Raw genomic sequence first — 23,257 nt, 5'->3', positions numbered from 1 at the left:
GATCACAGAGGAACCATAATTCTGACACCAGAAGTTACAGAACAGTATTTCTGAAATACGAATTCAAGCTTCTCTTTTCATCCGAACCGCGCAGAGCATACCGATGGTGACAGGTGGATATGCATGTAGAGAAGTCATGCTTTAGGTGCAAACCCCAACAGATAGCAAGTACCTTGTGTTCTTATTAAAACAAACAAGAAAAAAAGCGCTAACCGTATAGCAGTTACTACAAAGTATTATTCAGTTCTTCACAAGAGTAAAAATCTCTAAAATACAGGAGTAGGAAAAATAGCAAACTTTGTAAACTTTTTATCTTGGTTTAAGTCTCTGCCTTTTTATTGGCATTGGAAAATACCAGGCCCATCTTAGCTCAGGAGAAGTATATGATCTTCAAACTCATAGAACGACATGGAGCTGGTCTGACTTTCTCCAGAATCTGAATCGTAAGGAGTCTCTGGCAACTCAGAAAACGTATATGCCATCTGTTCGTCTTCAACTTCAGATCGCGCATAACAAGGGCTCGAGGACTCCTCTTCTGCCGCAGTATTGAAATCTTGAGGGATGTAGAGCATGTCTGGATAGTTCCTCGTAATCAAATCACTTGTTGTTTTCAGGGAGGTTTTCCGAAATGCCATAAAATGCATATGAGAAGCTTTGCAGTAGGCCATACGTTTGAAGCCAAGAGATTCGATTGCAATCTTCCAGCTTTTCATTATCATTGCGTGCCGATTTTGGTGAGAAGAATCTGGGGTGATAATGAGCAGCAGGCCATTGAGTTCAAGGAGCTCATGAGCTTTCTTACAACAAATCCATCGCTGGTAAGGCGAAGGGAAGTAAGTAAGGAGAAGAGAAAAAACGACAACGTGGAATAGTTCAGCAGGCAGGTCATCTATGGGACTCTTCAGCTGTTTCAGGAAGGCATCAACCGCATCCGGTGCAAGCTGAAGCGGTCTCTGGATCTGCAAGTTCAGGAAGTCACATTTATACACGGTCTATAAAAAAAAAAAAAAGAAAATATTAATAAACAACTGCAAAAATAGAATTGATGATGGTTTACCCTGCAAGGGTGCCAAACATTCAAGCACACAGCATATTGATGCAAACAGCAGTTATAGATCACCCATTTACAAGTGCTCCAGAGTCAATAGCTGTCGACGGCTGCAGATACCACTATGATACTGGTGAAGCCTGGCACCATATCTGGCAGATTAATACAACATTGGTCTATTGAGACCTAGAATCTCTGTAGGGGTCCCTAACTAATGTTAATTTTTTTTTTTTTCTTTATTGATTATTTATTTAAAAATAAATTTTAGGGAAACACACACACTCTGAAGAAGAAAATTCTTTTAAAATTATCAGTGTCTAGTATCATATGGGATAGATCCGGAGTAGTGTAATTGCGTTCACCATTGTTTCATGGGGTCCCTTGGTGGGTGTGACTCATCCCACCTTTTGTTATAGGGTGGTATTCACACTAGCAGTTGTGATACTAGTTGTTTTCTTGTGATCACATATGGTGTACTAGTGAGGGTATCGCTCCTGCTGAGAATCTCTGTTATCTAGCCTCTGTAATCAACATATACCCCACATCCCCTGACGAAGCCACAGCGTGTGGTGAAACATGTCGGGAGGGGTGGTATAGTGTTACATGTTTTACAGTGTCTGGTTCGCAGGGAGAAACAGTTTTCAGTACGCCGCAGCAGCAGCATAGTATACAATAGGAGAGTGTTAGAGCGAGCCTAATAGGCAATCACAGTGCTAACTGAGACCTCTATGAATATTAATAGAGGACCCAGCAGAGTTTGAGCAGAGAGAGATAGAAGGGAACTAGTAGAGAGAGAGGGAGACTAGTGATTCAGAGGCAGCCCTGCGGTTGAGGCAAACAGTTACATTAACACAAGAACAGCAACATTGTTAGCTGTATCTTGATTACAGAGGCTAGATAACAGAGATTCTCAGCAGGAGCGATACCCTCACTAGTACACCATATGTGAGCACAAGAAAACAACTAGTATCACAACTGCTAGTGTGAATACCACCCTATAACAAAAGGTGGGATGAGTCACACCCACCAAGGGACCCCATGAAACAATGGTGAACGCAATTACACTACTCCGGATCTATCCCATATGATACTAGACACTGATAATTTTAAAAGAATTTTCTTCTTCAGAGTGTGTGTTTCCCTAAAATTTATTTTTAAATAAATAATCAATAAAGAAAAAAATGTTAACATTAGTTAGGGACCCCTACAGGGATTCTAGGTCTCAATAGACCAATGTTGTATTAATATAAATATCCCGAGGGTCTCTAAAAGGGATTTTGACTAATAAAATATCTGGCAGATCACACCAAATCCTGGGTTAAGAGCTATGGGTTTGGCGCCACTGCCAGGACTATAGAATTTTGGATAATTGCCTATGTTAATTAACATTTGGTTGGCCTCACTCATGTATCTTTGATAAGCTATTTTCTTTAATAGTGAATGTAGATGATGGTAAAAAAAAAGGGACAGGACTAAGGGGTAGTATAGGGTAAGCCATTGTAGGGTGCCTTTTGTGAGCAGTACCTATGCTTGTCAGGCAGGTAGGAACATTGATTTGCCATCTACCACAACCATAGGATTTAGAATTTCTAAGTAGCAATGAGTGAATGTCTGTTTTCAAGTTTGGCGTACAAGTTTTGGGTTATCTAAGAATTCTGTCATGGATTCCGCTACCGCGGACCATAACTTATGGTTCGTGGTAGCGTAATCCCTAACGGAATTCTGAGATGACCCAAACCTTGAACACCGAACTTGAAAACAGACGTTCGCTCATCACTATCTCTTAGCATCTAAGCAGATTGTGAACAGTAGTGGAGGTTTCCTGTGAGTCGGTGAGCAGGGATCTGGGATTTTTTATGCCAATCTTTTTTTATGCCAATCCAGTTTTTAAAATAATTACAAAACTAAAAAACAGACTAGAACACCCCTTTAAAATGAACCTATAGATGCTGTTTTTGGGAAGTTCCTTATTCAAAATCAAAACAACTGACTTATTGAATGAGCATGTAATCTACGGTCTGTGATATGTGAAATACATTTTTTAATTTTTAGCAGCAATATTACATAGGATGGTATAACAGCACACAGATATTCATACATCTTTAAGAAGAAGTGAGGAGAAATCAAGGGCATAGATGGTATTCTGTACTTCAAAAAAGGAAACAATAAGCGCTGCTACCAGGCTTAAAACCGTATTAAACCTATTACCATCTACTTTATCATTACCACTTGGCCTAGCATAACAACGTCTTGTACATATAACATCAATTGATCCACAAAATTAAATGACTCAGATCCGCATTTTAGATGTACTAGAGTAAAGGTTACCTCAACAGCGGGCACAATATCGATGCCAACAGCCAGAAAGTCTTCATACTTCTCAAAAGGATTATAGCAGCTTCCTACATCAAGCAGTCGGATCTTGCCAGGGAGATGAAAGCTAAAAAGAAGGATCAATTGTATTAGTTTATCCAAGAAATTAATTGTCCACCTGATCAGTAATTATTGTATATGATAGTTTGTATAACTAGAAGTTATTATTTAGTACCAAGCATTGGGGCAGCCGAGAACCGCATCGGTTTGTCTGACTGTTAATGGCCGCATGGTTTTGGAGGCGATGGCTCTTTTCTGGCCAAATCATGCAACCACTTACAATCCATCTGAAAACCACGAAAGCCCCTCCAGTGCGTCTCCACGTGTCCTTACCTTCAGTACCTCTCAAGAGCTAGAGCCAAGTTGCTCATTTTGCTGACACGGCCATAAAATAAGATCTCAGAATTGTGCTTTTTTTTTTTAGGTCATGCGTTTATGCTGTGCATTTTGTAAGGATTTATTCTTATTACAACGTACTATATTTATGGCACCTTGATTGGATCATGGGGTTTAGTTATTTTTTGTTGTATATTTACTGTATCACTTCCTCCTGCTTTCCAGGATCTACGCTTGTGATCTTCCACTGTTTATTTCTGGTCAGGTGATGGACACACCGGTGGACGGCTCCTTACAATACACCGCTATAACTGTACCCAGTCCTGTGCGTCCATCACATGTCCAGGACAGGTTTTTCTACACTGGAAGTAGATACTGAATGGCAGCAAATGTAATTGGTACAGAAGTCATACTGGAAAGCTGAACAACATGATAAAAAGCACGCCATTTATCTGCTGAAAGCAGAATAACGCGAATAGTCCTTTAAGGCAGGACTGCCACATTCCACCTTGGAAGTCATGTATCAAAACTGGTGGCCATGGCAACTTATTGTATTCCACATCTCATGTTCCAGAGGACATTTTATAGCCTAATTGGTTGTCAAGGGCAATTGAATCTATTTTCAGTTGTCAGTCTTACCTTCCCAACCGGCTGTGATGCTTTAAACCTTTCACTTCTATAATGGATATTATTTTGTTGCACAAGTCACACGGCATTTTGGTTTAGTAACTTTTTGGAGACTCATTAAATTTACTACAACGTAATACAAGTGGTGAGAAATGTAACACCTGTTTCTACAATGTTCAGCAGATTATGCTGTGCCATCAGCTTGGCAATGACAAATTTCAGCCCTGCTGAGGTCAGGGTTTTTCTATGCCGTATAATTGAGTAACTTGTGAACTTTGGTAGCGGCTTCTGCTACCCCCATCAATCCAGACTCTGGATTCCAGAGCTACCACTATTTTATTCAAGCTTGACAAGAACAGACGTACCATTGATTTTTTAGCCTGAATATTCATAAGAATGCAACATCTCAGTTATCTAGTAACTGGTCATTAGACCCTAGCAAATGAACAGGCGGTTTATGGATTGATCCTACAAGATGGCGGTTCTACAGACCTGCACTAGATATCAGTGGTGTGAACAATAGTCAGCTTAACCCTTTAAAAAACAGGGTTTTGGTCCAAAATGACCAGATACTCTCAAGTGATTTTACACAAGTGGTGGTTTAACAGCCCTTTTTTCCCTACGGCAACCAAAATAATTTTTGCAGTATTTACAGTGTGTTCAAAATTATTCAACCCCCACTGAAATTGAGTGTTTTGGCCAGTTTGACATTGATTTTGATCATTTCAGTAATCTTGTTTACAATTAAATCAAAGAGGCACTTGTAAGTCTGACAAATATAACATAACATTTATAATGAAATGACCACAAATGTATTTTCTGTGCTCACATCATTATCAGTTTTATTCAACCCTAGTACTTAGTACAACATCCTTTTCCAGTTATAACAGGTTTTAAACGTGAAGCATAGCTTGACACAAGTGTCTTGCAGCGATCTACGGGTATCTTCGCCCATTCTTCATGGGCAAAAGCCTCCAGTTCAGTCACATTCTTAGGCTTGCGCGCTGCAACTGCTTTCTTTAAGTCCCACCAGAGGTTCTTAATCGGATTTAAGTCTGGTGACTGCAATGGCCACTTCAAAATGTTCCAGCCTTTAGTCTGAAACTACGCTCTAGTGGACTTGGAGGTATGCTTGGGATCATTGTCCTGTTGAAAGGTCTAACGTCTCCCAAGCCTCAGGTTTGTGACGGACTGCATCACATTTTCATCCAATATCTCCTGGTACTGAAGAGAATTCATGGTACCTTGCACATGCTGAAGTTTCCCTGTACCTGTAGAAGCAAAACAGCCCCAAAGCATGATTGACCCCCCCCCCCCCGCCCCCGCCATGCTTCACAGAAGGCAAGGTGTTCTTTTCTTCATAGGCCTTGTTCTTCCTCCTCCAAACATAGCGTTGATCCATGGGCCCAAACAGTTCTAATTTTGTTTCATCAGTCCACAGAACACTATCCCCAAACTTTTGTGGTTTGTCCACATGACTTTTGGCATACTGCAGTCGACTCTTCTTATTCTTTGGAGACAGCAAGGGGGTGCGCCTGGGAGTTCTGGCATGGAGGCCTTCATCACGCAGTGTGCGCCTTATTGTCTGAGCTGAAACTTCAGTACCCACATCTGACAAATCTTTTTTCAGTTCCTCAGCAGTCACACGGGGACTTTTCTCCACTTTGCGATTCATGTAGCGCACAGCAGTCGAAGTCAGCATCTTCTTTCTGCCACGACAAGGTAGCATTTCAACAGTGCCCTTTGCCTTGAATTTGCGAATGATGCTTCCTATGGTGTCTCTTGGTATGTTTAACATCTTCTTATAGCCATTGCCCTTCCTGTGAAGAGAAATCACCTCTTCTCTTGTCTTCCTGGACCATTCTCTTGACTTCACCATGTTTGTAAACACACCAGTAAATGTCTAGAAGGAGCTGAGTATCACAGTCCTTTTAAATCTGCCTAATTGGTGCTTATTATGCTTGATTGCTGCTCCTTGACATCCACAGGTGTTTTCAATACCTGATCGAAAACACTTGAATGAACCTCTGTTCTTAAGAGTGGTAGTCTTTAACCACTTAAGGACCACAGGTTTATACCCCCCTAGTGACCAGGCCCTTTTTTACAAATCGGCACTCCACAACTTTAGCGGTTTATTGCTCGGTCATGCAACTTACCACCCAAATTAATTTTACCTCCTTTTCTTCTCACTAATAGAGCTTTCATTTGGTGGTATTTCTTTGCTGCTGACATTTTTACTTTTTTGTTATTAATCGAAATTTAACGATTTTTTTGCAAAAAAATGACATTTTTCACTTTCAGTTGTAAAATTTTGCAAAAAAAAAACGACATCCATATATAAATTTTTCGCTAAATGTATTGTTCTACATGTCTTTGATTAAAAAAAAATGTTTGGGTAAAAAAAAAATGGTTTGGGTAAAAGTTATAGCGTTTACAAACTATGGTACAAAAATGTGAATTTCCGCTTTTTGAAGCAGCTCTGACTTTCTGAGCACCTGTCATGTTTCCTGAGGTTCTACAATGCCCAGACAGTACAAACACCCCACAAATGACCCCATTTCGGAAAGTAGACACCCTAAGGTATTTGCTGATGGGCATAGTGAGTTCATAGAACTTTTAATTTTTTGTCACAAGTTAGCGGAAAATGATGATTTATTATTATTATTTTTTTTTTCTTACAAAGTCTCATATTCCACTAACTTGTGACAAAAAATAAAAACTTCCATGAACTCATTATGCCCATCACGAAATACCTTGGGGTGTCTTCTTTCCAAAATGGGGTCACTTGTGGGGTAGTTATACTGCCCTGGCATTCTAGGGGCCCTAATGTGTGGTTAGTAGTTTGAAATCAAAATGTGTAAAAAATGGCCTGTGAAATCCGAAAGGTGCACTTTGGAATATGTGCCCCTTTGCCCACCTAGGCGGCAAAAAAGTGACACACATCTGGTATCGCCGTACTCAGGAGAAGTTGGGGAATGTGTTTTGGGGTGTCATTTTACATATACCCATGCTGGGTGAGAGAAATATCTTGGCAAAAGACAACTTTTCCCATTTTTTTATACACAGTTGGCATTTGACCAAGATATTTATATCACCCAGCATGGGTATATGTAAAATGACACCCCAAAACACATTGCCCAACTTCTCCTGAGTACGGCGATACCAGATGTGTGACACTTTTTTGCAGCCTAGGTGGGCAAAGGGGCCCACATTCCAAAGAGCACCTTTAGGATTTCACCGGCCATTTTTTACAGATTTTGATTTCAAACTACTTCGCACACATTAGGGCCCCTAAATTGCCAGGGCAGTATAACTACCCCACAAGTGACCCCATTTTGGAAAGAAGACACCCCAAGGTATTCCGTGAGGGGCATGGCGAGTTCCTGGAATTTTTTATTTTTTGTCACAAGTTAGTGGAATATGAGACTTTGTAAGGAAAAAAAATAAATAAAAAATCATCATTTTCCGCTAACTTGTGACAAAAAATAGAAAAATTCTAGGAACTCGCCATGCCCCTCACGGAATACCTTGGGGTGTCTTCTTTCCAAAATGGGGTCACTTGTGGGGTAGTTATACTGCCCTGGCATTCTAGGGGCCCTAATGTGTGGTAATTAGTTTGAAATCAAAATGTGTAAAAAAGGACCTGTGAAATCTGAAAGGTGCTCTTTGGAATGTGGGTCCCTTTGCCCACCTAGGCGGCAAAAAAGTGACACACATCTGGTATCGCCGTACTCAGGAGAAGTTGGGGAATGTGTTTTGGGGTGTCATTTTACATATACCCATGCTGGGTGAGAGAAATATTTCGGCAAAAGACAACTTTTCCCATTTTTTTTATACAAAGTTGGCATCTGACCAAGATATTTTTCTCACCCAGCATGGGTATATGTAAAATGACACCCCAAAACACATTCCCCAACTTCTCCTGAGTACGGCGATACCACATGTGTGACACTTTTTTGCAGCCTAGATGCGCAAAGCGGCCCAAATTCCTTTTAGGAGGGCATTTTTAGACATTTGGATCCCAGACTTCTTCTCACGCTTTCGGGCCCCTAACATGCCAGGGCAGTATAAATACCCCACATGTGACCCCATTTTGGAAAGAAGACACCCTAAGGTATTCCGTGAGGGGCATGGCGAGTTCCTAGAATTTTTATTTTTTTTTGGCACAAGTTAGCGGAAATTGATTTTTTTTGTATTTTGTCACAAAGTCTCCCTTTCCGCTAACTTTGGACAAAAATTTCAATCTTTCATGGACTCAATATGCCCCTCATGGAATACCTTGGGGTGTCTTCGTTCCGGAATGGGGTCACATGTGGGGTACTTATACTGCCCTGGCATTTTAGGGGCCCTACAGCGTCAGAAGAAGTCTGGAATATAAATGTCTAAAAATATTTACGCATTTGGATTCCGTGAGGGGTATGGTGAGTTCATGTGAGATTTTATTTTTTGACACAAGTTAGTGGAAATATGAGACTTTGTAAGAAAAAACCAAAACAAACAAAAAATTTCCGCTAACTTGTGCCCAAAAAAATGTCTAAATGGAGCCTTACAGGGGGTGATCAGGGAATCTATATGGGGTGATCACCCCCTGTCATGGATCACCCCCCTGTCATTGATCACCCCCCTGTAAGGCTCCATTCAGACGTCCGTATGATTTTTTACGGATCCACGGATCTGATCCGCAAAACACATGCGGACGTCTGAATGGAGCCTTCCAGGGGGGTGATCAATGACAGAGGGGTGATCACCCATATAGACTTCCTGATCACCCCCTGTCATTGATCACCCCCCTGTGAGGCTCCATTCAGACGTCCGCATGTGTTTTGCGGATCCGATCCGTGGATCCGTAAAAAATCATACGGACGTCTGAATGGAGCCTTACAGGGGGGTGATCAATGACAGGGGGGTGATCAATGACAGGGGGGTGATCAATGACAGGGGGTGATCAGGGAGTGTATATGGGGTGATCACCCCCCCTGTCACTGATCACCCCCCTGTAAGGCTCCATTCAGACGTCCGTATGTGTTTTGCGGATCCGATCCATGTATCCGTGGATCCGTAAAAATCATACGGACGTCTGAATGGAGCCTTACAGGGGGGTGATCAATGACAGGGGGGTGATCAATGACAGAGGGTGATCAGGAAGTCTATATGGGTGATCACCCCTCTGTCATTGATCACCCCCCTGTAAGGCTCCATTCAGACGTCCACATGTGTTTTGCGGATCCGATCCATGTATCCGTGGATCCGTAAAAATCATACGGACGTCTGAATGGAGCCTTACAGGGGGGGTGATCAATGACAGGGAAGTGATCAGGAAGTCTATATGCGTGAGCACCCCCTTGTCATTGATCACCCCCCTGTAAGGCTCCATTCAGACGTCCGTATGCGTTTTGCGGATCCGATCCATGTATCCGTGGATCCGTAAAAATCATACGGACGTCTGAATGGAGCCTTACAGGGGGGTGATCAATGACGGAGGTGATCAGGGAGTCTATATGGGTGATCACTCCTCTGTCATTCATCACCCCCCTGTAAGGCTCCATTTAGACGTCCGCATGTGTTTTGCGGATCCGATCCATGTATCAGTGGATCCGTAAAAATCATACGGACGTCTGAATGGAGCCTTACAGGGGGGTGATCAATGACAGGGGGGTGATCAATGACAGGGGGGGTGATCAGGGAGTCTATATGGGCTGATCAGTGGTTTATAAAGGGTTAATAAGTGACAGGGGGGGTGTAGTGTAGTGGTGTTTGGTGCTACTTTAGTGAGCTACCTGAGTCCTCTGGTGGTCGATCCTAACAAAAGGGACCACCAGAGGACCAGGTAGCAGGTATATTAGACGCTGTTATCAAAACAGCGTCTAATATACCTGTTAGGGGTTAAAAAAATCACATCTCCAGCCTGCCAGCGAGCGCCGCTGGCAGGCTGGAGATCCACTCGCTTACCTTCCGTGCCTGCGTGCGCGCGTTCACAGGAAATCTCGGCTCACGCGAGATGACGCCTATTGGCGTTAGTGTGACCTGGGAGAGCCGCCGCGATGACGCCTTTCGGCGTTAGCGTGGCGGCAAGCGGTTAAGGAGTTGAATAATTGTGTCAATGAAGAAATCACAAAAAAAAAACATTTAATACTGTATTACAAAAACAATTGATGTCATTTTAGTTGCATTTGGTTCTTTAAAAAGTCCTTGTAAGATTTCATTCTGAACACAATTACAAATGTACACTAAATTCCCTAAAACCCTTTACAGCATTGGGGGTTGAATAATTTTGAACACAACTGTATTTTGTGACACATAAGGCTGTTTTTTTTAATACCCATGTTATAGATTTTCTTTTTACTTTTAATTTGAAAATGGACACTAAAATAAAGTATTAGGCTACTTTCACACTTGTGGCATAGTGATCCGGTAAGTAGTTCTGTCGCCGAAACTGCCTGCCAGATCCGCCAACCTGCATGCAAACGGACAGCATTTGTAGACGGATCCGGATGCGTCTCACAAATGCATTGCAAGAACGGAATCATACGGACAAATGGATCCGTTTAGATTTTTTCTTCTTCACATTTTTAAAGGTCTGCGCATGCATTCAATGTAAATGCAACTGATCCGGAATTTTGGACGGAGATAATACCACAGCATTAAGTGACTGAACTGAAGACATCCTGAACGGATTTCTCTCCATGCAGAATGCATGGGGATAAAACTGATCAGTTCTTTTCCGGTATTGAGCCCCTATGACAGAACTCCGTGCCGGAAAAGAAAAACGCTAGTGTGAAAATACCCTTAGAAAGGTTTCTGACTTAGTATCCATGGTTTTTATTCATAATATGTATATTATTGGGTTATGGAACTGCAAGCTTTTTTTTTTCTTGACTTGCATTGTATTTTAGTAATTTTTACTTTTGTGTGTGTATAAATATATAGTTCAAAAAACGGGCAGCACTCCAGGCTTGTAATGAAAAATGTAAAACTTTATTCCCCCATGTGACAAGGCAACGTTTCGGCTCAATGTGAGCCTTTAAGAAAGGCTCACATTGAGCCGAAACGTTGCCTTGTCACATGGGGGAATAAAGTTTTACATTTTTTCATTACAAGCCTGGAGTGCTGCAGTTTTTTTGGACTCTATACATTGGGTAAGCTTATTCCCATTGGGCTTTGCACCCAAATTTTTTTCCTCCATTTTTGTAGTGTTGCCATCTTTTGCATTATATATATTTTAGAAAAATGGCAGCACAGACAAATGTAAATAAATGGGTGTGTGTCCAATGGGAATAAGCACTTACCCACAATATAAAAAGGAAAAACGGACAGCACTCCAATGTTCCAAGGATAAAGTAAAAAAAAAACTTTTATTCACCCATGTGGTAAAACAACATTTCAACTCAACAATAGAGCCTTTCTCAAGTTTTTTTACTTTATCCTTGGAACATTGGAGTGCTGTCTGTTTTGTTACATATGTCCCCAGTAAGTCAGAAGAGCTAGGACATTCACTCTTTATATTTATTTCTTTTCATTTTGTAGAATTCCACTGTAGCTGGGACATCCATAGAAGCCCCTGCTAGAGATGACATCAGTCAATGGCAAAAGTTATCTTGGTCTTCTAAGATCTTGCTGCTCTTCTAATATCTACCTGTACATATTGCCCTGGAGCCCCCTTTAAAAGGGGTTTTAAGGAATTAAATATCAATGAACTCAGGATAAGTGAACAATATCTGTTTGGTGGGGTCTGACTCCCAGCACCCCAGCCAATCAGCTGTTTGAAGGGGCCATGGCACTGGGATGAGTATTGGGAACTCTGCATATCATGCAAAGCAAAGTGCTGTACATTGTATACCGGTGGTGGTTGGTAATGCCGCTTGATCCCATTCATTTGAATAGTACACAGTTGCACAATAAATATCTAAGTCAAAATAAATATGAAATATAAGAATATTTGTACTTCTTCTTCCTGCTGGATGCAGTTCTGGCCTTGGCTCACAAAATTACAGTGGCATTCTTCCAAAAACAGCTGTGTGTGAAACCAGAAATAAAGATCTTTTACTGCACCATAAAGTCTGGACCAGGTAAGACAGTCTAAGTGTCACTACAGAGGAGATACCGCCAGACAAATAAATCACCACGGGTGGGTGATGCCCGAGAAGAAGCGGATCTGGAGAAAACCAGGGTTTGGCATGTTATACTCTTATCTTGTGAGAGCAATAAAAGCACCTTCGCGATTTATCTATCTGATGGTACTGCATTATGTACCATTTATTTAACCCCTTAAGGCCTGGGGTTTTTTGGTTGTTTTTTTTTGCTTTTTCGTTTTGCACTCCCTGCCTTCCCAGAGCTATAACTTGTTATTTGTCTGTTCACATATGAGGGCTTGTTTTTTGCGGGACAAGTTGTACTTTCTAATGCCACCATTTAATATTGCATATCATGTAGTGGGGGAAAAAAAAAATATAAAAAAAAAAAATCCAAATGGGGTGAAGTTGCAAAACACAAAAAGCAATTCCACCACCACAGTTTTGCCATTTTTTTTTATTTATTTAAAACATGCGAGATAAAACTGACCAGTTACTTTTATTCTACAGGTCAGTACGAATCCGGTGATACCTTATATGTATTAGTTTTTCTTGCGTTTTGATAGTGATAAAAAAAAAAATTCTAAAGTGTGGAAAAAATAAATAAATCTGTTTTATTTTTTTGTCGCCATTTTTTGACCCCTATAACTTTTTTGTAATTATGTATACGGAGCTGTATGGGGGCTCATTTCTGCGGGACGTTCTGAACTTTTCATTGATACCATTCTGGGGTGTGTATGACTTCTTGATCACTTTTTATTATTTTTTTTGTAGAAAATGAAGTGACCAAAAACGGCGACTCGGCCATTTGGACGCTTTTTTCCATTACCCTGTTTGCCTTATGGGGAATATATTTTTATACTAGGGCGTTTTCATACATTGCGACACCCATGATGTGTATTTTTTTGTTTAAGTTCTTTTATTTTGGGAAAAGGGCGTGATTAGAATTTAACTTTTTTTTTTTTACACTTTTTTATAGTTCCCATAGGGGCCCTATTAAAGGCAAATACAGGAAATACTATGCAGCAGCCTCCTGTCATTTATAAAGACACGGGCTGCTGCATACATGCAGTGCGGTTTCAGCGCGCTCAAACGCCCTGGTCAGGATTGACCACAGCATCTGAGGAGTTAAATGTCCGCGATCGGCATTACTGCCAGTCGCGGATATTAGCCACGGGTGTCTGCTAGAAGAAGCGGCGGACTCCATCTTTAAACACCCAACCAGCGCCATACATGTACGGTGCTGGGCGTGAAAGGGTTAAAGGGCTTCTGTCAGCAGATTTATAGCTGTAAAATAGGCTGACCTGACATGTGCGCTGGTCAGCAGAAGCCATCTCGTCTTGTTCCCATCCTAATATGTGCCGCATTTCAGCTGCCGCATGCAAATCAGCCTCTGTAATGGCAATAGAGGCGTGGCCATTACATCTAGGGGCTCTGCTTTCTCTGCAACTGCCGCGCCCTATCTACTTTGATTGACAGGGTCATCACGCCTGGCCCTGACTTCTCCTAAATTCCCACATCTTTGCCATGCGCTTCAGTACCTGACCCTCTTTCCTGTACTGTGCCTGTGGGGGAGTACTGATGTGCAATGCAAAGGCTCAAGACTTTACGAGACGTCAGAACCAGGCGTGATGACAATGCCTGACCCTGTCACAGTGCAGAGGCTAATTTGCATATATTAAAAGTTCAAATTACTCTGAAATGTGGGCACATATCAGGATAGGAAGAAGACAGATGGCTTCTGCTGACCATCACGTGTCTCACGTCAGCTTGTTTTCCTGTTATAAAGCTGCTCTGTAAAAGGGCAATGGTGGGCAAGTCCACACGGCATTGGACGAATCTGAGGTAGTGGGGGACAGTGAAACTACACTGATAGAGATGAGCGAACTTCTGTTTTAAGTTCGGCGTCTAAAGTTCGGGTTTGGATTAGCGGAGAATCCCGATCTGGATTCCGACTTCCGTTGTGGTCCGTGGTAGCGGAATCAATAATCGGCCATTATTGATTCCGCTACCACGGACCACAACGGAAGTCGGAATCCATATCGGGAACCATATCGGGATTCTCCGCTAACCGGAAGCCGAACTTTAGACGCCGAACTTAAAACAGAAGTTCGCTCATCACTATACACTGACAAAGTAACAACTTCACAGCAGCATATGCTCCATCTATGGTGGGGTGTTGGAGGCAAAGTCTCCATTGGTAGTGACACTTACCCTGCCTATCTGGTCCAGAATGTATAGGGCAGTAAAAAAATTATTAAAAAATTATTTTTGTGACTTTAGGTATGTTGGACTGGACCTTATTTTACGTTTTTTGTGAAGAATGTTCTGCTGCGGACAATCAGGTCAATTCCCAACTTCCCTACCTTCAAATGTGCCTTAAAAACACGTCTTTTCAGGCAGGCTTATCATGACTCTTCCCCAACCATTATTCATCAGAAACTGAACGCTATCTTCCGACAGTAATCCGCACGCTGAAAGCACTAGCTCACGCAGCTAGGCCTGCACAACTTCTAACAACCTTTACCTTTTGTGTCACCCCCTCTTCCTCACATTGTAAGCTCATGCGAGCAGGGCCCTCAGTTGTATATTTACCTATAATGTTGTGATGTCTTTTGTTTTGTACGTGAACCCTCTGAATTGTGCTGTGGCATATGATGGCGCTATAATAATGAAGATTATCATTATTAATGACCAATTTTCCCACACTCTTTTCGACATTTCTTCTGAGGGGTCACTAAGGGTACACCTAGATGATCGGGGACTCCCTGTAAATAATGATGCTTTTATACAAAAACCAAATCTGTCAAGCTAAAATAAGCAATATTCAGCTACCTGGCAGCTGCACGCAGGCTAAAATGTACCAATGTGCCTGGGTTTACCCAGGGGCACAGAGAGCAATTGAGAAAAGCACCAATTATAATCCCCACACCCCTTTCAAAGTAAAATTAGAGATTTCCCTTCTGGTCAAAACAGCTGAAGGTCGGATTATCGTCTTACCAATGCATTTAGCTAACAGTTTTGCCATGCTGCAGGCAAACGCTTGTATAAGTATTAATCTACGCCTGGACATAAAATAAAAGCAGTATGTTTCATTGCTCCTGCCCAGCATGGATCAATATTGTTTGTTTCAACCCAATTTCTGTGCATTAACAGTTTAAGCTCCAATCTATGGCACAGTCCAAAGACATACGTACTCTTGACTTGCTGCGCTGGCATTGGAGACATCAAGGCCAGGCAGAAGGAAACGCTCAGAGCCAGGAGGCTGGGGATTATTTAAGGCGGCTCTCCTTGCATCTTTTTCTATTGCTTTTCTTTTGCCTCCATTGAAGAAATATTCTTGACAGACACTGGAAAAAATATAAAACTGTTAATAGATTCATAGTACGCAGAGGTGCAAGAAATCAAAATTCTATAAAATAAGGAATTCAACATTAAAGTGCAAATGTCACCTTCCCTGACATATCTGTTTTAATAACTACTTGCATTCACCATGTAATAACTCTTATGACGCTAAGATGTGCCATTCCTATATTATTCCTGCTAGAAGTCAGCAATGAAGGTCCAGATGGATGTTACAAGTTGTGGGCGTGTCCCTGCAAGTCTGACACTGGTGGCACTGATAACTGGTAATGCCTATCTGGACCTTCACTGAAAACTGCTAGTAAATTATTTGTAACTTTCAGCAGGAATAATAAAGGAATGGTACATCATAGAGTCATAAGAATAGATGCTCCAGAACTATTATTACATGGAGAATGCAGGTAGTTACTAAGACAGACGCGGCAGGAGACGTGACAGGTGGTCTTTAACCTCAAACGTAAAGTAATAAAATAAAACATAACAAAAATAATAACTAATATATACGTTTAAGAGACTACATAAAAAATAATAATGGGCGCACTGTGCCACCAATGATAATTAATCTTTAATACAGGAGGCTGGTACTGGCAGCAGAACAGCGGCAGTTAACCCCTCAGGTGCCGCACCTTAGGGGTTAACTGCCGCTAATCGCAGCTTCCTGTCAGAGGCAGGGTGCCGACTATGTGATTCTGCTGCCGGCACCTGCCTCCTGTATTATGTGTTAAAGAGGACCTTATATGGGTCCAGACTTTAAGTATTAGGCTACACAGAGCAGCGCCCAGAGCTGTCCCAGCACTTACTATTATTCCTGGGTGCCGCTCCGTTCGCCCGCTGTGCCCTATTACTGTCTCCTGCTCCATATGCTAATTACTATTGGAGCGATGGGGAGGAGACATCAGCTTCTCTAGTGGGCGTTCCTTCTCCCTGCGCTGCGCTGCGATTGGACAGGGAGAAGGAACGCCCACTAGAGAAGCTGATGTCTCCTCCCCATCGCTCCAATAGTAATTAGCATATGGAGCAGGAGACAGTAATGGGGCACAGCGGGCGAACGGAGCGGCGCCCAGGAATAATAGTAAGTGCTGGGACATCCCTGGGCGCCGCTCTATGTAGCCTGCTACTTAAAGTCCGGACCCAGGAAAAGTCCTATCATTGGTTGCGCAGTGCGCCCGCCCCTCTCTCCCCATTGGTGGCGGTGGCACAGGAGGGAGGAAGAGACTGCTTCCTTCTCCCCTGTGCTGCTGAGGGAATATGAGCGCGCTGACAGCAGCACGCTCATGTTCTGTGATACTAGACTGCGCAGCAGCGTAGCCCAGTATCGAAAAAATGGAAATCCCTGTATCATATCGATACCGGGACAAAAGTATCGATTGGGTATCAAAATTTCAATACCCGCAACAAATCTACTTCAAGGACAGCATTCAGTAACAGTCTAAAAGGTAGAAAAAAATTAAAAAACATCCATCCAGTTCAGCGTATTATCCTGCAATGCAGATCCAGGAAAAGTAAAAAACCTCATGAGGCAAAAAGCAAAGTTTCCTTTCCGCCTCCAAATCTGGAAATCAGAATAAATCCCTGGATCAACGACCTTTTCCAAAATTCTAGTATCCAGGTCCCTTCTGAGTTCACCATCACCACCACAAAGTCCTGGATCTCACTGCTCTTACCGTAAAGAAGACCCTTCTATGTGGAGAAACATTCCTCTAGAAGCAGAGGATGTCCTCTTGTTATAGCCCTGGGTACCCCTAGATCTTGAGTAATTCCTGTATTCATCTTTGATATTCTAACATTATTAGGTCTTCTTCCCTGAGTTGTATTTTTGGCAGGGTGGATAAAAATCAATAATTAAAAATAAAATATTAACTAATAATAATAAAAATAAATAAACATTTTTTTTTATTTAAATCAGATTTTTTTTTATATAAAATGCTTTTTGAGGAAAATATATTACCATCCAAAGGTTATTCCATCATGAAATAAAGATTAGTTTTTTAATTATGTAGAATAAGGCTGTACGTGGACTCCCATATTGTTGAATGGATTAGGCAGTGGCTGAGGGACAGACAACAGAGGGTTGTAGTCAATGGAGTATATTTAGACCATGGTCTTGCTACCAGTGGGGTACCTCAGGGATCTGTTCTGGGACCCATATTGTTTAATATCTTAATCAGTGAAATTGCAGAAGGCCTCAATGGTAAGGTGTGTCTTTTTGCTGATGACACAAAGATTTGTAACAGGGTTGATGTTCCTGGAGGGATACACCAAATGGAAAAGGATTTAGGAAAACTAGAGGAATGGTAAAAAATCTGGCAACTAAAATTTAATGTTGATAAGTGCAAGATAATGCACCTGGGCGTAAAAACCCAAGAGCAGAATATAAAATCAGTGATACAGTCCTAACCTCAGTATCTGAGGAAAGGGGTTTAGGGGTCATTATTTCAGAAGACTTAAAGGTAGGCAGACAATGTCATAGAGCAGCAGGAAATGCTAGCAGAATGCTTGGGTGTATAGGGAGAGGCATTACCAGTAGAAAGAGGGAGGTGCTCATGCCGCTCTACAGAGCACTAGTGAGACCTCATTTGGAGTATTGTGCTCAGTACTGGTGACCATATCTCCAGAAGGATATTGATACTTTGGAGAGAGTTCAGAGAAGAGCTACTAAACTGGTACATGGATTGCAGGATAAAACTTACCAGGAAAGATTAAAGGACCTTAACATGTATAGCTTGGCAGAAAGACGAGACAGAGGGGATATGATAGAAACTTTTAAATACATAAAGGGAATCAACAAGGTAAAAGAGGAGAGACACTGCTACATGACGATATAGTTTTAAATTAGAGGGGCAAAGGTTTAAAAGTAATATCAGGAAGTATTACTTTACTGAGAGAGTAGTGGATGCATGGAATAGCCTTCCTGCAGAAGTGGTAGCTGCAAATACAGTGAAGGAGTTTAAGCATGCATGGGATAAGCATAAGGCCATCCTTCATATAAGATAGGGCCAGGGGCTATCCATAGTATTCAGTATATTAGGCAGACTAGATGGGCCAAATGGTTCTTATCTGCCGACACATTCTGTCTCTATATGTGTATTTTTTTGGTAAATAAATTCCATTAATCCATTCACAATGTCATGCTCTTCCAGAGGTTTTTGTAAGATTATTGGGCAGTTTCTCTGCCTACAAGATATTATCACAGATGCTTGGTTTACTTTTGCAGTTCTCAAAACTGAATTTGACTCAGCAGAGATCACATGCCTCTTCCTCACAGCAAAAATGTTAAAACATGAACAGAGTTGAGAAAAATACCTTAACCCCTTAGTGACCACCAATACGCCTTTTTACTGATGTAAACAAAGGGGGTTTAAGACAGATAATCATTGATTAACACAAAGCTATATGTACCCAAAATGGTGCATTAAAAACTATAACTGCAAAAATAAGGCCTCATAAAGGTATATTGATGAGAAAACGTTATAGCTCTTGGAATCCAATTTTGAACAAATGTGCGTGGTCACTAAGGGGTTAATCCTAACTTCTGCAAACCTATGAATGCAGAATCAACCTAAACAAATTAATATGAAAAGTTGTTATTCTAAAAATCTTCATCTACTTGCATATTATAAGTTATACCAGCAAGAATTAGTCTTTATGTAAAAAAAATTATGATTTAAATCAAGCCTTACTGACTAGTGATTTAAATCAAATCCACCCTGATTTTTGGTAAACTAAATGACCCTAATTTAGTACCATAGTCTGCACATTTATTTCTTTGGTCACCAGCCTTTGAGCCCAATCAAGGTCCACCCCGCACAACATTCCAGGTCTGTTTTGTAAGGCGGTGGAACAGCCACTTCTGATCATATCCCTTTTGATGCTCCCCATGATCTTATTTTCTTCTGAGTCAATGCTAGTAGTTGCAAGTAGACGTATAAAGAGAGGTGACCGAAAACTTAAAGAGAACCTGGTCAGTTTTATGTTGTGTAATAAAGCATTTGTTAGGGGCAAAGCCATGATTAACCCTGAATAGAAAATGTATTTAGGCACACTGGGTAGAAACATAGGGGAAGATTTATCACAACTGGTGTCAAGTAGAACTGGCTTAGTTGCCCATAGCAACCAGATTCCGCCTTTCATTTTTCACAGCTCCTTTAAAAAAAAATTAAAAAAAGTTTTTTTAAAGGAGCTGTGAAAAATGAAAGGTGGAATCTAGTTGCTAGGGGCAACTAGGCCAGTTTTTTTTACTTTATACCAATTCTGATAAATCCCCCCCCCCCAGTCAATATTATAGTAATGTACAAAATAATTGTTAGTTACCTGAGACACCATTCAATTCGACTTTCTCCTTCACACCTCTTCACCCAGTGATTATCTGCTAAGTTTTTCATTGCCACAGCATATTCGCATAGCCTTTCTTCATCTTTGCAGTGTTCTTTCCATATTCTATCAAAATCACCAGCTAAAACAATTGAAGGTTGCACTATGTAAATTAAGTTTCTAATGGCATAGTCCTAAATAAGAAAACACGCAAAACATCTATTATAACCATAAAACCACTGCATTGTATACTGCCATTTGTATTGAAGCAGCCTGACTGAGCACACACAGGCTAGGGCCCTGTTCCCGATTATGTGGCCCTTAGTGCTGCGTTATGGCCCCCGATACACTGCCCGAACATTGGTTAGATTATGGATAAAAAGCGTTTGTAGGATATCACAAGGATCCTGAATAGGGTCACCAGATATCCTAATAACAGTGCATACCGCTGCATAAACATATGGTGGTAAACAAGTGGCAGACATGGCATCGGGTGCCCTATATTAGAATAAATTCTCCTCATAAGCCCTTAGAATATGGCACTGCTCTGTTCTGCACACAGGGTGTAAGCATGTGACCCATGTCAAACCAGAAGTTGATGTGGGTATACCAGCGATCTGCAGAAGTGGCAGGGATTTGATAAACATGACTCCCTTCGGAAGTTCTAGCCACGGTGGGGTTTCTGCCCGAAAGGCCCCCGGGGAGAACAAACCCTTTAAGTCACCTGTGTTGTGCACCAAATATATTAGACATAAATTCAAAATCTACAATAAAAGAGTGACACATTTCTGGTGGGTTTTTCCAGATGTTGTTAGGCTACATTCACAAGAACCAATTGAACTCAATAGGTTATTCACATGGATTTTTTTTTTCAACAGCCAGTGAATAGCGGGCGTAAAAAAATAGGACATGTCCTATTGTTGGTCTGTTTTCACGGCCAGACAGACCCCAATGAAATCAATGGGAGCTGTTTTTTTAAATGGACGCTTAGATAGGAGTGCACCTGTCCAATGGCTATTAAAACGGGTACACTAACAGCTATTTGGGGGGGGGGCACCCGCTCATAACTGCAGGCTTTAGGACCTGACGTTCCTAGCGTGGTGAGGAAGTGTTCCATCTTGTGCAAGTAAATTAGGTATATTATTTTACATGAATCTGATACTACCGGAGCTGGGGTTGGGGGAATATATACTGGGAGCACAAATATATGATGGGCAATTACTCATTCTGGTGGCACTCTCTCTGGGGGACATAAAATACACTGAGGGCCAGGTAGAGGTTAGGATTTTTAAAAAAAGAAAATAAATAAAAATTACAATAAACTACACCTGTTTTTAATGGCCGTTAAAAACTGATACAACACGGCGCACACACTGATGCAAATGGCCATGAAAAACTGTGCATTTTTAATGGCCTTTTTTTTTTGTGTTGTCTGAATTTAGTCTTAGGGAGTTGGGTTATGCTACTGATCAGGCATGTTTGATTTCAACATGCCCAATCCAATATTTCTACACTAAGTATGATGCTGCTACGAGGGGTCTAGCAGTGACTTATTCCCATCTCCCATCTTTGCAGACAAAGATTCACCTTCTGGCAAAACATTTTTTAAGGAGCAGAAAACCCTCTAAAGTAGTATAATGCCCACTAACAGGATGCCGACAACTTTCAAGGATTCTCCAAAGTGAAAAAGCTATCAAAAGCATTGAAAAACACATTTACCCAAGTCAGCAAACAATATATTACAGTACAGCCAAGCTACTAAATACATATCTTAGGGCAACTACAAGGATCAAAGATGTCTTTTAGCTATAGGGTAGAACAAAACGTGTTTTTTGCGGACCATGGAACTGAGCAATGGATGCGGACAGCACACAGAGTGCTGTCCGCATCTTTTGCGGCCCCATTGAAGTGAATGGGTCCGCACCCGAGCCGCAAAAACTGCGGCTCAGATGCGGACCAAAACAACGGTCGTGTGCATGAGGCCTAACACTATCGATACGACACCCCACTAGACACTGAGTACAGTTCTATGTATTAAATAGCTCTTTCCTCCCCCAAGAGCCAAACAGAGGGGCTGAAGAATGAAGCCGTTTCTTGTCACACCATCTATCTGCTAGTTACCGTATTTGGAGTGGATCATGTTATGAGGGAAATTACTTTCTATGCACTGATAGAACAGTACTATCCTTGTCTATTATGTGGACAATAATAGGACATTTTCAATATTTGAACGTAACGGAAAAAACGGAAATGGAAGGCATACAGAGTACTTTCCGTTTTTTTGCGGAACCATTGAAATGAATGGTTCCGTATACGGAACGCAAAAAAAAAAAAGAAAAAAAAATGTTTGTGTGCAAGAGGACTTAGGGCATGGCTCTAATTTAAACCTGGCTGTCGTGGTGATGGGTTCCCTATAAAGACGATCCACTAGAAGAAAATGAAAGAAAATATCTGAAAATGTTGTTATGGGGATACGTTATGAAGAGAAGAGAAGCATGACTAATTACACAAGCTTGTACGCTGAGAAGGCTGCAAAAGAGAAGACAGCGAACCTTGGGTATTATCGTTTGTATAGGGTGTGGGATTGGGTGGTCACCTTCTGTGGCTGTACTAACAATAGGCACGTAAGCAGACACCCAACTGCTGCGTCACCCTCTGAATAAAGTTACAAAGAAGAGGTAAGTAGGGACCAGACCGCCCTGCCGGTACTGAGAAGTCCTCAGATGAAGTTCATCCAAGACAGAGGCTTTATTGGGACAACGCCAGTGCCTCTTTGTTCGAGAGGGTGACAGAGACTTGGGCTCATAAGACATCACACTTGACAACGTTTCTGACCTTCAATAACAAGACAGACAGTGGTCACTACAGACTTAGGGTCTATTCACACGTCTGTTTTTTCTTTCCTGATCTGTTCCGTTTTTTGCAGAACAGATCTGGACCCATTCATTTTCAATGGGTCCTGAAAAAAAAACGGACAGCACAATGTCTGATTTTTTTTCAGGACCCATTGAAAATGAATTGGTCCAGATCTGTTCAGCAAAAAACGGAACAGATCAGGAAAGAAAAAACGGACGTGTGAATAGACCCTTAAATGTACATAGACTAACATGCCTTTTATATATTTCTTCTG

The 23,257-nt window shown here is 41.5% G+C and overlaps 1 protein-coding gene across 1 annotated transcript in view; it reads right to left on the bottom strand.

Moving 5' to 3' along the window:
* Window positions 1-344: 344 nt before the first annotated feature.
* The window catches only part of BMT2 (base methyltransferase of 25S rRNA 2 homolog), a 39,235-nt gene continuing 16,322 nt past the window's right edge, over window positions 345-23,257 (bottom strand). The window contains exons 2-5 of the mRNA XM_044277029.1: window positions 20,128-20,269; window positions 15,651-15,803; window positions 3,377-3,488; window positions 345-992 (exon numbers count right to left, since the gene is read on the bottom strand). Coding sequence (XP_044132964.1) covers window positions 366-992; window positions 3,377-3,488; window positions 15,651-15,803; window positions 20,128-20,269 — 1,034 coding nt within the window. The 3' untranslated portion in view covers window positions 345-365. The remainder of the gene's footprint in view (window positions 993-3,376; window positions 3,489-15,650; window positions 15,804-20,127; window positions 20,270-23,257) is intronic.

The sequence above is a fragment of the Bufo gargarizans genome, chromosome 2 (assembly GCF_014858855.1).
Source record: "Bufo gargarizans isolate SCDJY-AF-19 chromosome 2, ASM1485885v1, whole genome shotgun sequence".
NCBI lineage: Eukaryota > Metazoa > Chordata > Amphibia > Anura > Bufonidae > Bufo > Bufo gargarizans.
Note: the sequence above shows the minus strand (reverse complement) of the source record. Positions and strands in the feature narration are given on the sequence as shown.